Below are 13,819 nucleotides of genomic sequence, written 5' to 3'. Positions count from 1 at the left end.
CATGTCTGGGTCAGGGTTTTTATGACAGAGTTGGCTGTGAGCTCTAGTGATCAGAAAGGAATAAATTAACAGGAAAATCCAGTGATTCAGAGGTGTTTGGTGACAGGCCAAGGCAGTTCATGCTGGCTGAGGATTTAACTCCTGCTGGGTCTGCAGGGCTGAGCGTTCACGGGCAGCTTTGGGGCAGCATCTCAGGTGATGCTGACTGAATCTCTGCTTCCCTCATCCCAAAGAGCTGTCAGGGCTGAAGGCATCTCCTGGGGGAAGGGAGAGGAGCTGGGTGTACTGTGGGGCTCAAGAGCTCTCCTGAGGTGGGAAACACCCCCAGCTCACATTAAGGTCACTTACTTAAATCTCAGCTGACATTTCCTTTTCCAGAGGTGGGCAATGGTGCTCTAAGAATGGAGTCTCCTTCCTGGAAGAATCTCTCATTCCCTGACATCACTGGCTGGAGGCTGCTAGGAATATGAACCATTATCTCTTCTGTGGACAGGCTGGCCTGAAAGGGGCCAGATGTGGACAGAGGTGAGGATTAGAGAGGGAACTGAGTGTTGCTGCAGGCTGCAAACACCAACCCTTGGAGGGAGGATCACAAGTGGCCAGGGAGCAGAGGCCCCTCATGGAGAGAGGCACTCCACGAGCTTCAAATGCTCAGAAATGGAAAAATGACCCTGGATTAACCTTTGTCTGCATTAGGAAAGGACTGGAGATCCACAAGGGATCCATTCTCCAGGCAGTGACAAGCACGGTGCTGGCACATAGGCCAGTGCCAGCCTTGTGCTGCCCTGTCCCTCAGTGGGAGCCAGGCTCTGCACAGGACCTGCCAAGGGCTGCAGGGAGGGACTTTGGTTGTTGTCTAAGAGAAAACAAATCAATTTCTCCCGTTACTTCACTATTTCTAGGAGACACCAGACTGAATTCTGTTCCCACACTGCCACTGAAGGGCAGAACCAAGAGGCAAAACCTTGAACAATCAATGCAAAAGGCAAACAGCAGCCACCAGCCCTTTTCTCTGTCACTGAGGTGCAGGGCCAGCACCACCCATCCCCTGGGTGTCTAATGGACTTCAAGAAGGCCAAAAATTGGTTTAATGCTGTCTTAAGGCACCTGGTCTAATATTGATTGTTATGTCCTGCCCAATCCAATAAGGAGTGCAAATCCTGGGATGCTGCCCACCATTAAGTGGGTCTGGCAGGGAGCCTGGCCCTGCACACATTGCTGGGAGCCACGAGGGGGCTGCTGCCCCCACAGCACCCTCAGCTGGGCACCAAACAATTCTGGAAATGCTCAGAGAGTGTTCTCACTTAATCACCTGGATAAAGGTCCTGGTAGTTTAAAAAGCAGAGTTTTAAGGTTTCCTCTCAGCTGCTCTCCCCCTCTCCTGCTGCAGCCAGCAGAGGTTTAAATGCCTCCTTCTCAAACACATGCCAGCCATCTCCAGAGCAATACTTCTGGGAGGTGTGGTACAACAGTGCATGAAATAAGCAGCAGTTTATACTATTTGAAAAATGTTTTTCTGCTTCACCTCTAACAAAGTTGATTGCATTTTCCATTTCACCTCCTTCACGGCTTTTCTCTCTTCCTTAAGTGTTCTGTGACAGGGGAATTACCATGGTTTCCCATTTAAGAGGTGCAGGGAACAAGTGAGATAATCTAGGAACAAGTCTGTAATAGTCATCCTGTGACACAGGAGCTGGGCTGGCAGCACCTCGAGCTGTCAAGCCCTGCTGCAGCCACTGAGACCATTCTGCATTTAAATAAATAAATACATCTACTGAATTCAGTGACCTATTCCTCCTTCTGAAAGGCTTCCCTGCTTTTCAGGTATATCTGATGCTCCAAAAGCAGCTCCAAGGCCCTGCAGGAGGGCAGAGACAGCAGCAGCAGCCCCTGGCACAGGCACACCTGCAGCCCCAAGTGCTGCCAAGGTCTTGGCACAATAAAACACTGTCAATATCTGTAAAATGCATAGAGCAAGATTTAAAAAATCAGTCACCAAAAGCCACCTCTCAGGGGTTTCCTCCTACCTCCCTCTTCTGAGCAGTGCCAGCAGCTCCCTGCTCTGGCAGCCTCATGATTTTTAGTTGGGTCTTGGGCACAGGACAAACCCCAGAGTAACAAAACTAAGAGTTCTCAGTGTCAATATTTAATTTAATCAACCTGGGACTGGGCTATGACCACCACAGTGTAGAGCAAAGCTTACAGAGCTACCGTTTTAATTACCCTATTTATTGTTTTTCAGATTTCACATCCTAAAACCAACCAGGCTGTGCTTAACTCAGGGCTGGGGTGTGACTGAACTTCTGTCTGGCTCGAGGACTTAATCCCATAAAAAGAACTGCCAGTGCCACAGCCTAGGCTTGTTCTTCACTACAGAAATGCTGACTGCTGGTTTAGGAGCTAATGAATTTCATAGTCCGAGAAGCCCAAGATAACAACCCCTCCTTTTTCATCTCAGAGAGAAAGAGAGAGAAAGACAAAGAGAGCAGACAGAGAGCAATTGCTGTGTAAGACACCAGTCCTGTCAGGCAGATTGTATTTGTCAGGATGCAAGTCCAGTAATTTATGTGGGAATACTGGCAGGCATGCTCAGGCACCTCTCCACTGTGTCACTTACTGGCTGAACAGTACAATTATTAATTAATACCGCTATTAATTAATAATATAATGAACCGAACAGCAGCAATAATTGAACCTGGTTTTGTCATGGCAGTCATGCAAGTCAGGCTCTCTCATGGTGAAGCTCCACGAGCCCTGTGGATGCTCCCGTGCTGAGGGACAGACATGCAGGTGCTGAGGGGCTGTGACAGGGGACACTGTGAGGCACCTGGGCCTGCTCTGGGTGTGCACACTCTGAGCTTAGAACATCTGGCCAGGAGAGTTTTTAGAGAACATCTCAGGAGACAACAGAAGAAGTTAGTAGAGAGGAGAAGACTGATGACAATGGAGAGACACAGCAAACCAAGGAGTTCACAGCTGGCCTGGCAAACCACTCCTGGACCAGCAAAGCCAGTAGACAACACACAGGTGAGGCAGAAAGCAAAGAGCTCCTTCAGCTTCTGCAAACCCCCCAAAACATCTGCACAGAGCGGGGACCAACCTGCCTGCACCTGACCTGAGCCAAGCCTTGAGGATCTCTCTCAAAACCCACTTGTAGGCCTACTTGTGCTATGGTACTTTGGTAACAAATCAATACATCCAAGACTGTGTGAAGCTTTGGAGAACTTGAGGAATGAGCTCTCTGACCTTCCCTCTGTGTTGAGTATTTCAAAACCTGTAGCTGCAAGAGTTATTGCAAGAGAGAATTAAGCTGGCTTTGGCCAGTTGAGGCTCTGCCTAACACCAGGCAGGGCACTGCTCAGCTGGCTGCAGCCTGCCTGGCTGGGGAAATGAATCTGACATTCCAGAGGTACAGTGTCTTTACTAAAATCCTTTATTTCCTACAGTTGATGCTACTGTGCTGTCTTAAAAAAGTTACAGGCAGCCCCAGGAAAGAAGAGTGTCCCTTTCCTTTCCAGCAGCAGGAAAGGGGTACTCCCTCCCCAGTTCCAGCATTTTAGCAATTTTTTTTCTTTTTTTTTTATTTTTTTGCTAATGGGAGACTTTGGGAATTAGCAGAACCTCTACACACCTCCGCACTCACTCCCATTTCAGCCTGAGATAAACAACTGAGATAGATTTCTGCCCCAAGGGACAGCTTCTGGACATCAGACTGGAGACACGAGATCAAATTCATCTCTGGTGCAGTTCCACTGGCTTTCAACCACCTTCGACCAGAGATTAATTTGGCCCACAGATACATTAAGGAAGGATACAAAGCACAAACGGTATTTGATATAAAAAGAGAAGGGAGGGGAAGTTGAGGGGATGCTGGATCCCAGCCCAGCAGGATTCAGCCCAGCCCGCTCCACCCTCACATCACCAGGCACAGAGCGTGTTGCCGGTTACCTTTTTGCTTACTGACTTTCTTTACTGTCATTGCCGCTTGCCGCTTTTGATTCTCAGAAATTTCAAAGCCTGCAAAAGGGAACACGGCAAACACAATTCAGAAGGTTGCTCACAAAGCCTCACTTCCTTTTGGGGAGGGGGATGCTCTGCTCCCTTTGCAAACAAGGAATGCTCTGGGTGTTCTACTGAAAAGCAACTCTTCCTTGGCCTCCTTCTAATCTCACTTGTGCAGGGGCTGGATGAAAAGTAAGATTAGAGCCATTTTTATTTATATAGTGTCATAAATATGCCCAGTGCTTTAGAGCTGAACAACAAACTGAGCTTGGACTGACACTGGTCACAGTCAGTTTAGGGGCTGGTGCAAGGGAAGGGCTGCCACTGACTCTGCTGCCTCCCTCTGCATGAAACATCCCTAACCAGAGCAGGAGGATGCAGCCAGGAGACCCTGAGGTGGATGGCCAAAGACTTCCCTCTCCCACACACCCACAGAGCTCCAGGCTTGAGCTATGGGGAGAATTTGTTTATTGAGGGCCAAAAAGAACAGTAACTGAGCTGGAAAGAGACCTATTTATGACTAGGAGAGCAACCAAGGACATTTCAACAAGGTTAAACTGTAATTCTACCACAAAGAAAATATGGGCTCCTCCACACATTGGGACTAAATGAAACACTACCAACAACCTCGTTCCAGATTCATTTCCACATTCCTCACCTATCTTTTCATCTTCTTTTACCATCTTCCTTTCTTCTCTGAAAGCTCTAAGCCATCGTAACTTCTCCTCCAGTTTCTTGGCAAAGAATAAGTGCATTTCCTCAGTCTCCTTGTTATGCAGTTTGAAGGCATTCTTCATGCTGACATTGAAGTCATCATCTCTCCCATCTTCTATATCCACCACTTCATATTTATCCATGTCTATGCGCCCTTTGTAATACAGGATATCCCTTCGGATCAGATCCTGCACAGGGAAAAGGAGACAGGGATGGGGGTGAGAAATCATGGAGAGCCTGGGCTCAGCAGGGAATTCCTGGGAGGGCTGAGGGAGAGAAAGGAGGGATGGTGAAACCTGGTTAGGTCCTGCAATTCCTGGAAAAGCTGAGGAAAATAAAGAAATTATGGTGAAACCTGGTCAGATCATTCAGTTCCTGGAAAAGCTGAGGGAGAGAAAGAAGTGATGGTGAAACCTGGTCAGGTCCTTCCAGCCTCACCTCTGTGAACACGCCTCTTTTTGGCCAAAGAGGACAGACCATAGGCAGAGAGGAACAAAACACAATCCCTGAGCTGCAAAATTCAGTTTGTAGGCACAAAGAAATGCCTCTGAGTAGGTGCCGTGTTCCAGCATTTCCCCATGGGAGGTTCTGCTCCACAGGGTGAGCAATGTGAGGCCCAGGCCTGGCAGGGCCCAGCAGGCTGTGCACACACCTGGAGCCATCACTGCTCTGGCAGCACAGTCCAGATCTGTTTTTCACACACATTCCCACTCCCATTTGGGACTGTAAAACACTTTGAGATCCTCCTTCCTCTTGGAGCCCATCTCCCATTCACACACAGCTCACTGGTGAGAACCTACCCTGATTCCCAGCTCAAAGCACTCCCAACCTACCTCTGGTCTCATCCCACCCTGGATTTAACCTCTCGATCCAGCTTTTCTCTCCTTGGTAGTTATAACCTTTTCAACCAAACCTTTTCATGCTCACCTCCTTTCTCAGTTGGTTATTCCCTGTTTTTCAGCAATAGCTCATTTCTCTGCATTGGGAAGGGAAAAGTAAATTCCCCATTGGCCCCATAGCTCTGTCCCTGTTATCTCAGATAACAGAAGATGATCATCAGAAAACAGAATGTTAATTCTCTAGTCATGGCCACACAAGGTGATTCAATTTATTTAAAACCAAATTTAGCAAAACAATTAAGATTTACTTCCTCTAACCACTCTCAAAAGTATCTTAATATTTAGGTATATTAAATCAATTTAACCTAAACAGCTTTGGATTTTTCAAAGTGCCCTAAAGATAAATGCTATGTCAAAGGATTCATTTGAGAGGAAAAATGAAGGCAATATACAACATTTATTTATTGAAATAATATTTAGCAGTGAGGCTTTTTCAAGATAAGCAGTAGGTACTATTTTATACAAATTAATCTTGGAAAATAAACTCCACATCATAATGATTTAGCAAACTTGCTCATGAATCTGCCAGACAGTATTAACTATCACAAGACTGGCCAGAAGCTCACAGGCTTTAAATCCTGACTCCTTCCTCTGGAATGCTCTGGGCAGCAGGGGAGGAATTCCATTAACAAGTATCTTGTACAGAAACCTTCCTCTGGTGTAGCCTGAAATAGTGATAGTCCAAAACATAAGAAAAAGGTATTTCAGGCTGAATAGGCAACAGAAAACAATTTCAGTCTTGTCCTAACTTAGGCAATTGTTTCTTTCCCTCGGTGCTGTGGAAAGGCTGCAAGAGGCACACGGAGCTGATCAATCAGTCAATGCCACACACAGTGTCTAATGGAGGCTGGTGCTTGTTCTCACAGAGAACATTTATCTGCAGCACCTCCTCAAAAACACCTGATGGCAAAGCTCTCAGCAGCAAGGATGAGCTCCTTCCATCGCTGCACAGCAGCTGCTCCCCTTCCCACTGCTGCTGAGAACTCCAGAACCAGCCCCAACAGACCACACTCCAGTGAGGATGGATCCAGTGCCCCTTTCCAGGCAATCTTCATGATTGTGGAGAGATCTGTTCATAAAGTATTCAAGAATCAACAATCACAAGCTCTGAAAATCCCAGGCTCTGTGCACTGCTTGGGCAGGATAATAAACAGGACCAAAGGAACAGAGCCAGCCTGTGAACAAACCTGTGATCAAATCTCTAACCCTAGAGATTAATAATTTCTTCATTTCTCTCATTCTAATTCTCTCATTTATCCCTGGATAAATTGGAACTGTTGGAACCCTGGATGCTGAGAATTTTAGACTTTCTGTGCTGACAGGCACAGACCCCCAAGAGAATACTACATTTGACATGAGGAGAAGGGTTCCAAAATGGAATGATAGCACTCGGATTGTGGGTGTGGAGTTTGAATAGAAATGTGTGATATCACAGGGTGGAAAACTTGGAGTTTAAAGTTTTTGAATATAAATAATAAATAAATAAATAAACAAATAATTAAATAAATAATGTGCATTCTTTCCTTACACACGCTAAACACAATTTCCCCCTCCTATCTCCCCAGTTTTGACTCAGAAAACATTATGAGCTATTTTTAACAGCTACTGCCAAGGGAATGCTCTACCAGCCTTGTGCTTCCAGAGGACAATCCATGGGTTTGGACATTTCTGACTGAGCTGTGATTCTCCATTCATTTCTCCATTTCTCCTCCTGGGATGCAGCAGGAGCTGCCCTGTCTCCAGGGAGGCTCCTGAGCTGCTCAGCACTGGATGTGAAGATAAAGGTGCTGCCCAGGAGCTCCTGAAGGAGCAGTGAGGAGATAATGGAATCCTCCAAGTGCCTCTGGAGATGAGATGGCCCCAGAGGTTATTGCTGGGGAAATGCAGGAGGGGGGAAGCAGCAGCACAGGAGGAAACACCATGGTCTGGCCTTGAGCTGAGCAAGGGAAAGGCAACAGCACAAAGCTCCTGTCTGCCACTTCCACTGTCACTGGAGAAGGAATTCAATAATGACTCCAGAAGAAATGGATCATCTTTCTCCCAGTGCTTTCCTTCAAAAGAAGGACCATTCCTTACTTGTTGGCCACGAACTCCACACTGGTACTCTGAATTTATGAGAGACTTTATTCCCCTCACAAACATCTCATGAGCAGCACATGCCTGGACATGAAGGACTTTGTCCACAGCTGGTTCCAAAAAGTTCAGTCCCCAGATCAACAACTGTAACTGGATAATTTCATTTTTAATGGGCTCAGCATTTCCTATTATCATTCTCCCTTCTTCCTGCCAACATTCAGTGAATGGATATTATTTCTCAACTGACTAAATTTTAACACCCATAATATGGGAAGCACAATAATTATTTGATCCATGGCTATTTTATCACAGCTTTTAAACAATAAAAGACACTACTCAGCTCCTTAGTGAAGCATGGCCCTCTTCAAACACCTTGCAGTGTAACTGAGCTGAAAAAAATGCAGGTACTCATCAGGCAAACAGCAGACAGCAAACAAGGACAAACCCTTGTTTTAAGGAGCTTTTAATGCACATGGACAAGAGGAAATGGAGAGAGCACAGAGGCCATGAAGGGATGTTGCTGTGTGCTCTGCTAGGGGCAGAAGCAATGCTCAGACAGGAACCTGCTGCTCCTCACACCACTGTGTCCAGCATAGTTCTGTCCTTTTCCCAGCATCTCCGTGGAGCCAAGGAAAAGATGAGATTCAGGAAAGCACTGTGAGGCTGAGGAGGGAAATGGATTGTTCCACCAGCCTGGTGCAAGTACTGCATGGCAGGAGGACAAAGCAGATCCATGCACAAAAATGGAGATTTATCTGCTGTAGAAGGAATGCTGCTCCTGCTCCTGGTTATCTCTTAAGGTCCTCACTTCAATCTTCATACAGGGCACCACCAAATGTTGATTACTTAACTTATTTTCTGCCTCTGTCAAGGTCGGTATTTGGTGTTCAGACTCAAATATTTATTATTTATCTGCATCACAGTCCTACAACTCATGAGTCCCAAACCATTCTACTAACAAGCTACAAAATGCTTAACTATCTTTCTCTACAAGGTTGGTTAAGGCTAAACTATCCAATTAAGAAATGACACCTAGATTATTTTCACTTTTAACCCAATAACCAATCACTCACGTCCTGCAGTGCAGACTTTTTGATTCAATTGCACAAAACCACCCAAACCCATGGAGAAGGTGAAGAACAACCATCTTGCCTTATATATATTGCTATATTCTAAACCCTTAAACTCTAAGTTTTCCACCCTGTGACATTACATGCTTCTATTCAAACTCCACACCCACAATCCCAGTGCTATCAATCAATTTTGGAAGCTTCTGCACACCCTCAGGTCAATGCAGTGTTCTCCTGGGGGTCTGTGCCTGTCAGCCCAGAAAGTTTGAAATTCCCAGCATCCAGGGTTTGAACAGTTATCCAGGGATAAATGAGAGAATTAGAATGTGAGAAATGTAGAAATTATTAATCTCTAGGATATAGCTTTGTTCACAGGCTGGCTCTGTTCCTTTGGTCCTGTTTATTATCCTGCCCATGGCTCAGCCAGGGTGACCATGGGCTGCTCTGCACTGGCCAGTTCTGAATGTCACACAAGATTATTTCTTGTAGTTAAATCAGGCAAGACCAAGAAAATATAGAACCCCCCCCAAAACCCTCTCAAAACCTTATCAGTGGGGAAAGGCCAAAGAAATGCAGCTGTTTAATGTAGAAAGGCCATAACTAAAGAGGAATGTGCTGTTGGTATTCCAGTATGTGAAAGCTGCTCCTCTTTTAAGGGGGCAGGTGATCAGTTATTCTCCATTTTGATTGTGGCTTGGCTTAATTTACCACAAGGGAGAACAGGGAGAACAAGGGAGAAACTTGGGGGAAAAAAAGTTTTTTATCTAGAAGAGTAGTTAAACCCTAGAACAGACAAAACAGGGAAGTCTTGGGACGGCATTCCTGGGGGATTTTCAAAAGGTTAGACAAACATCCATCAGAGATGATCTGAGTGTGCTTAATCCTGCACAGGGAATAGGGAATAGCTGCTCTCCCAGGCTCCTGCAGCTGGATGGAGTGAGAGGAGCTGCCAGATGGGGCAGGGCTGGGAGCAGTGGGATGAGCAGGACCTGGGGCAGAGTGGGGCCAGCAGCAGAGCAGCAGTGGCACAGACCTGCAGCCTCTGCAGAGCACCCAGCCTGCCTGCCTGCCTCTGAAGGAAATTGATGCATCTGGGTCATTTGCACTTATTTGTCTAAATATGATCTTTTTTTACCCTACAGCTTCTACGATTTCCTTTTCTTCCCCTCGCTGAGGTTAATTAAGCTCTTCTGAATAATGCTCTGCAGTCTGTTCACGTAATCTGTACTGAGGATTCACAGGGAGAAGATGAAGCCAAAAAAAGTGGTTTGACAGGAGCACAAAGCAAAGTTCTGACACGTTACATAAGCCCCCACAGCTCTGCTCTCGGGTGCTGGGTTTTGTGGCCATGCTTGGGGCTGGCCCTGCCTTGGGGCCTGCCTGGGCCACCCCCTCTGTCCCCACCCCACCACTGTCCCCTCCTGGAAGGGGGAAGGTAAATTCATGTAACTGTGCTTAGAAAGAAATAAATCTTTGTGGCCATCAAGAGGAAAGCAAGGCTGAGCTTTATTGGAAAATCTGGACACTGGAAAGGGCTCCCACTGGAGGTGAGGCCCCCCCAGCCCAGGGCAGAGCAGGACAACGGCCCAGGACAGGGATGTCCCTCATGGCTCCAATGCCCTCCCTGGCCCAGGACAGGGATGTCCCTCATGGCTCCAGTGCCCTCCCTGGCCCAGGACAGGGATGTCCCTCATGGCTCCAGTGCCCTCCCTGGCCCAGGACAGGGATGTTCCTCATGGCTCCAGGGCACTGCTGATGTTGTGTAAAGCTGCTGGGGATGGAGGGATGATCCCTCCAGCAGCACAGAGCACCCAAGGGGGAAATGAGCTCCTGAGGGGACCTGGCCTGGTCCCAGAGCTCCATCCCATGTGTGCAGCATTCCAGGAGTTCCACATTCCCCCATTACCTCCTGACTGTGGGGTGTACAGGGGTGCATGGGGAGGCCTCAGGCATGGGTTTGGATTTAGGATGGTGTCTTTTCTCAGGAGCTGTGGTTTACCCTGTGCTGGGTCACACTCCACTTCTCATGCATAGAACAAATCATCTGTGAAGCACAAATAGGGAAAGAGCCATTTCCAGCCTGAGTCATCAGATCCCTCTTAGGAGCTGACAGGACAGGAGATGCCAGCCCCAGAATCATCCATTACAAGCTCCTCACTGCATATGTGGGTTATTGGTGCTCCTGTTTATCAAACCCTGCATATTCCACTGCCAAAGGAGTCTCACAATGACTCGAGGAGGGATTATGTGCTCTGAGGGCATGGATGCAGCCAGGCTCTGGGAGGGCAGCCCCTGGGGCTCTAGGTGAAATGACATTTCTCCCTCAGCCCTTCCCCATCTCTACCACGGGATAATGATGTTTATTTATTGTACAGATCAATGGGGAGCTCTAAGTAACCAGTGAGACACACTGGAGGGCTCTGGTGGTGGATCTCTAACAGCTCAGAGCTGTGTGGGAACAGCTCAGCATTCCCCATGCCTTGGGATCAGAGCTGCCAGGGCCCAGGGAAGCAGGGGAGGCCTGTGGGCAGCACAGCACAGCCCCTCCAGCCTGAGGGGCACAGAGAGGAGGAGGAACAGGCAGCACGGTGGCTCTTCCAACAGGGATCATCCCTCCATCCCCAGCAGCTTTACACAACATCAGCAGTGCCCCGGAGCCATGAGGGACATCGCTGTCCTGGGCCAGGGAGGGCACTGGAGCCATGAGGGACATCCCTGTCCTGGGCCAGGAGGGGCATTGGAGCCATGAGGGACATCCCTGTCCTGGCCCAGGGAGGGCACTGGAGCCATGAGGGACATCCCTGTCCTGGGCCATTGTCCTGCTCTGCCCTGGCCTGGGGTGGCCTCACCTCCAGTGCTTGGGCAGTTTTGGGCACAACAATATAAAAAAGACATTTAGCCATTGGAGAGAACCCAGAGGAGGCCACGAGGATGGGAAAGGCTCTGGAGGGGCCTGGAGGAGCAGCTGAGGGCCCTTGGATTGTTCAGCTGGAGGAGACTGAGGGGAGACCTCAGTGATGTCTCTGCCATCCTCCCAAGGGGCAGCAGAGGGACAGCTCTGATCTCCTCACTGGTGACCAGGGACAGCACCCAGGGCATGGCCAGAGCTGGGCCAGGGCAGGGTTAGGCTGGAGGTCAGGAAAGGTTCTGTCCCCAGAGGGTGCTGGCACTGCCCAGGGAATGGGCACAGCCCCGAGGCTGCCAGAGCTACAGGAGGGTTTGGACAGCACTGCCAGGGATGCCCAGGGTGGGGCTGTTGGGGGTCTGGGCAGGGACGAAAAGCAGCAACCCCTGCAGATCACCTCAGCAGAGATGAGTGTCCCCTGTGCCCAGGGGACAACAGCCAGCCAAGGATGAGGCTGGCACAGCCCCACCCTGGCCAGCCCTGCCCTGGGAGCAGTTGCCATGGAATGGGTGATGACAGTGAACAGTTGGGGCTGGAATTAGGCAAGGACTAAGCCAGGGCTCCCAGCACCTGCACCCAAATGCCAGCTCAAGCTCTGGGAAAGGCAGAGGCTGGGAAGAGGATGAGTTGCTTTTTCACTGAGTTCAGGGTGGGTCTTAGACCCCTCTCTGTGATTTCCCACTGCTCTGCAGAGCAGAGGAGCAGAGTTATCCAGTGTACTCCTGCAATTTGTCCTGATTTCCCTGCTGGCCTGCTCTGTCTCTGCCCTGTGCCCAGGCTGCCGTGGGCAATGAGAGCATGGCACGCTGCCACTCTGCCATGTCCTGGGTAGCTTTAGTCATGAAGGCTTTCAACCTTCTTTGACTTTTAAAAAAAAGATTCTGAGCCTACATTTTTAAAGTCTAAGTTACCTTACAGAGAGCCTTTGACGAAAGCAGCCTAGCCTGCTCTCCATGAACACCAAGGGGATAATTTTCTGTAGCACTTGTACATTTAATTTAACCCTACAGTGGCTGAGTGCTCAGATGGGACAGTAACAGTGACACATGGTGGAGCTCAGTGCACCACATTGGGCCTTCAGTCCAAATGAGACCCTAAAGCTCAATGAACCCTTTGGAGTGTTTTTTGCCCTAAATATTCTTGATATCAGGAAATAAATCCAAGCTCTGCTAAGAGTCTGGATGCCAGAGCTTTGCTCTGAGCCCTTGGACACAGCATCTAATGGCATCACCAAAAGCCATCAGGGGTTTCAACAGCACAGGGCACCCATGGAGGAAATGAGCTCCTGAGGGGACCTGGCCTGGTCCCAGAGCTCCATCCTATGGGTGCAGCATTCATGAGGGCTCTGATGGTGGATCTCTAACAGCTCAAAGCCCTGTGGGCTGGGCTGAGGGAAATGGGTTCTGCTCAGCCCAGCCAGGAATGAGGTAAAGGATGGATCCTATCGGGGACAGGGGGATGCCACCACCACCTCCCCAAAACCCTCTCAGCCACTCACCTCCCACCCCAAACCTGCCTGGGGAGTTTGGGAGTGTCCCTGGGGAGCTGAGCTGCTGGATCTTGGTAACTCGTCCTGCACAAGGCAGGGGAGGGAGGTTGGCACATCCCTGACCAGCTCTTCAGCACATCCCTGCCCAGTTATTCAGCACTGTCTGGATCCTGAGCAGGAAGGAGACGTTGGACTCATCCTCAGCAGCTCCGTGGAGCTGCACTGTGGGATCCCAGAGTGTCAGTACTCAGGACATCCCTCTGGGTGTCCAGGATGGCCAGGACCCCTGCCAGGGGGCTCAGAGACCCTGGCACACAGCCCAGAACATTTGGGGGTTTGATTATGACCTGTGGAGCAAATTGCCAGCTTTGTATGAAGACCTGAAAGCCACAGAAGTTTAAGTAGTGTAATAATAAAATTATCACTAGGTGAAAAAGTAGATTTTGGGGTTTTTACAATAGGGGTTTTGGGGACAAGATTGAGCGACTTGGGCATGTCCAGCCTTTCTCCTTCTTCTCTACCTCCATCTTCTGCTGTGATGGTGGCACTCACAGATTGGTTTAGAGCAGAAGCTCACTGTCTAACACAGGTGATGGGTATTGGAAAGTAACTGTAAACATTGTACACGTAGTTTTTAGTATAAAGCCATAACACTGCCCTGGGG

The 13,819-nt window shown here is 48.7% G+C and overlaps 1 protein-coding gene across 6 annotated transcripts in view; it reads right to left on the bottom strand.

Moving 5' to 3' along the window:
• ARHGEF9 (Cdc42 guanine nucleotide exchange factor 9) overlaps positions 1-13,819 on the bottom strand; it is a 204,560-nt gene that overhangs the window by 9,819 nt on the left and 180,922 nt on the right. For all 6 annotated transcript variants that reach the window (XM_058814398.1, XM_058814399.1, XM_058814400.1 and 3 more), the window contains 2 exons: positions 4,661-4,904; positions 3,949-4,017 (listed from right to left, as the gene is read on the bottom strand). In XM_058814398.1, the coding sequence (XP_058670381.1) occupies positions 3,949-4,017; positions 4,661-4,904 (313 nt within the window). The remainder of the gene's footprint in view (positions 1-3,948; positions 4,018-4,660; positions 4,905-13,819) is intronic.

The sequence above is a fragment of the Ammospiza caudacuta genome, chromosome 14 (genome assembly GCF_027887145.1).
Source record: "Ammospiza caudacuta isolate bAmmCau1 chromosome 14, bAmmCau1.pri, whole genome shotgun sequence".
Lineage (NCBI taxonomy): Eukaryota > Metazoa > Chordata > Aves > Passeriformes > Passerellidae > Ammospiza > Ammospiza caudacuta.
The sequence above is the reverse complement of the archived record's forward strand: the minus strand, read 5'-3'. Positions and strand labels throughout refer to the sequence as shown.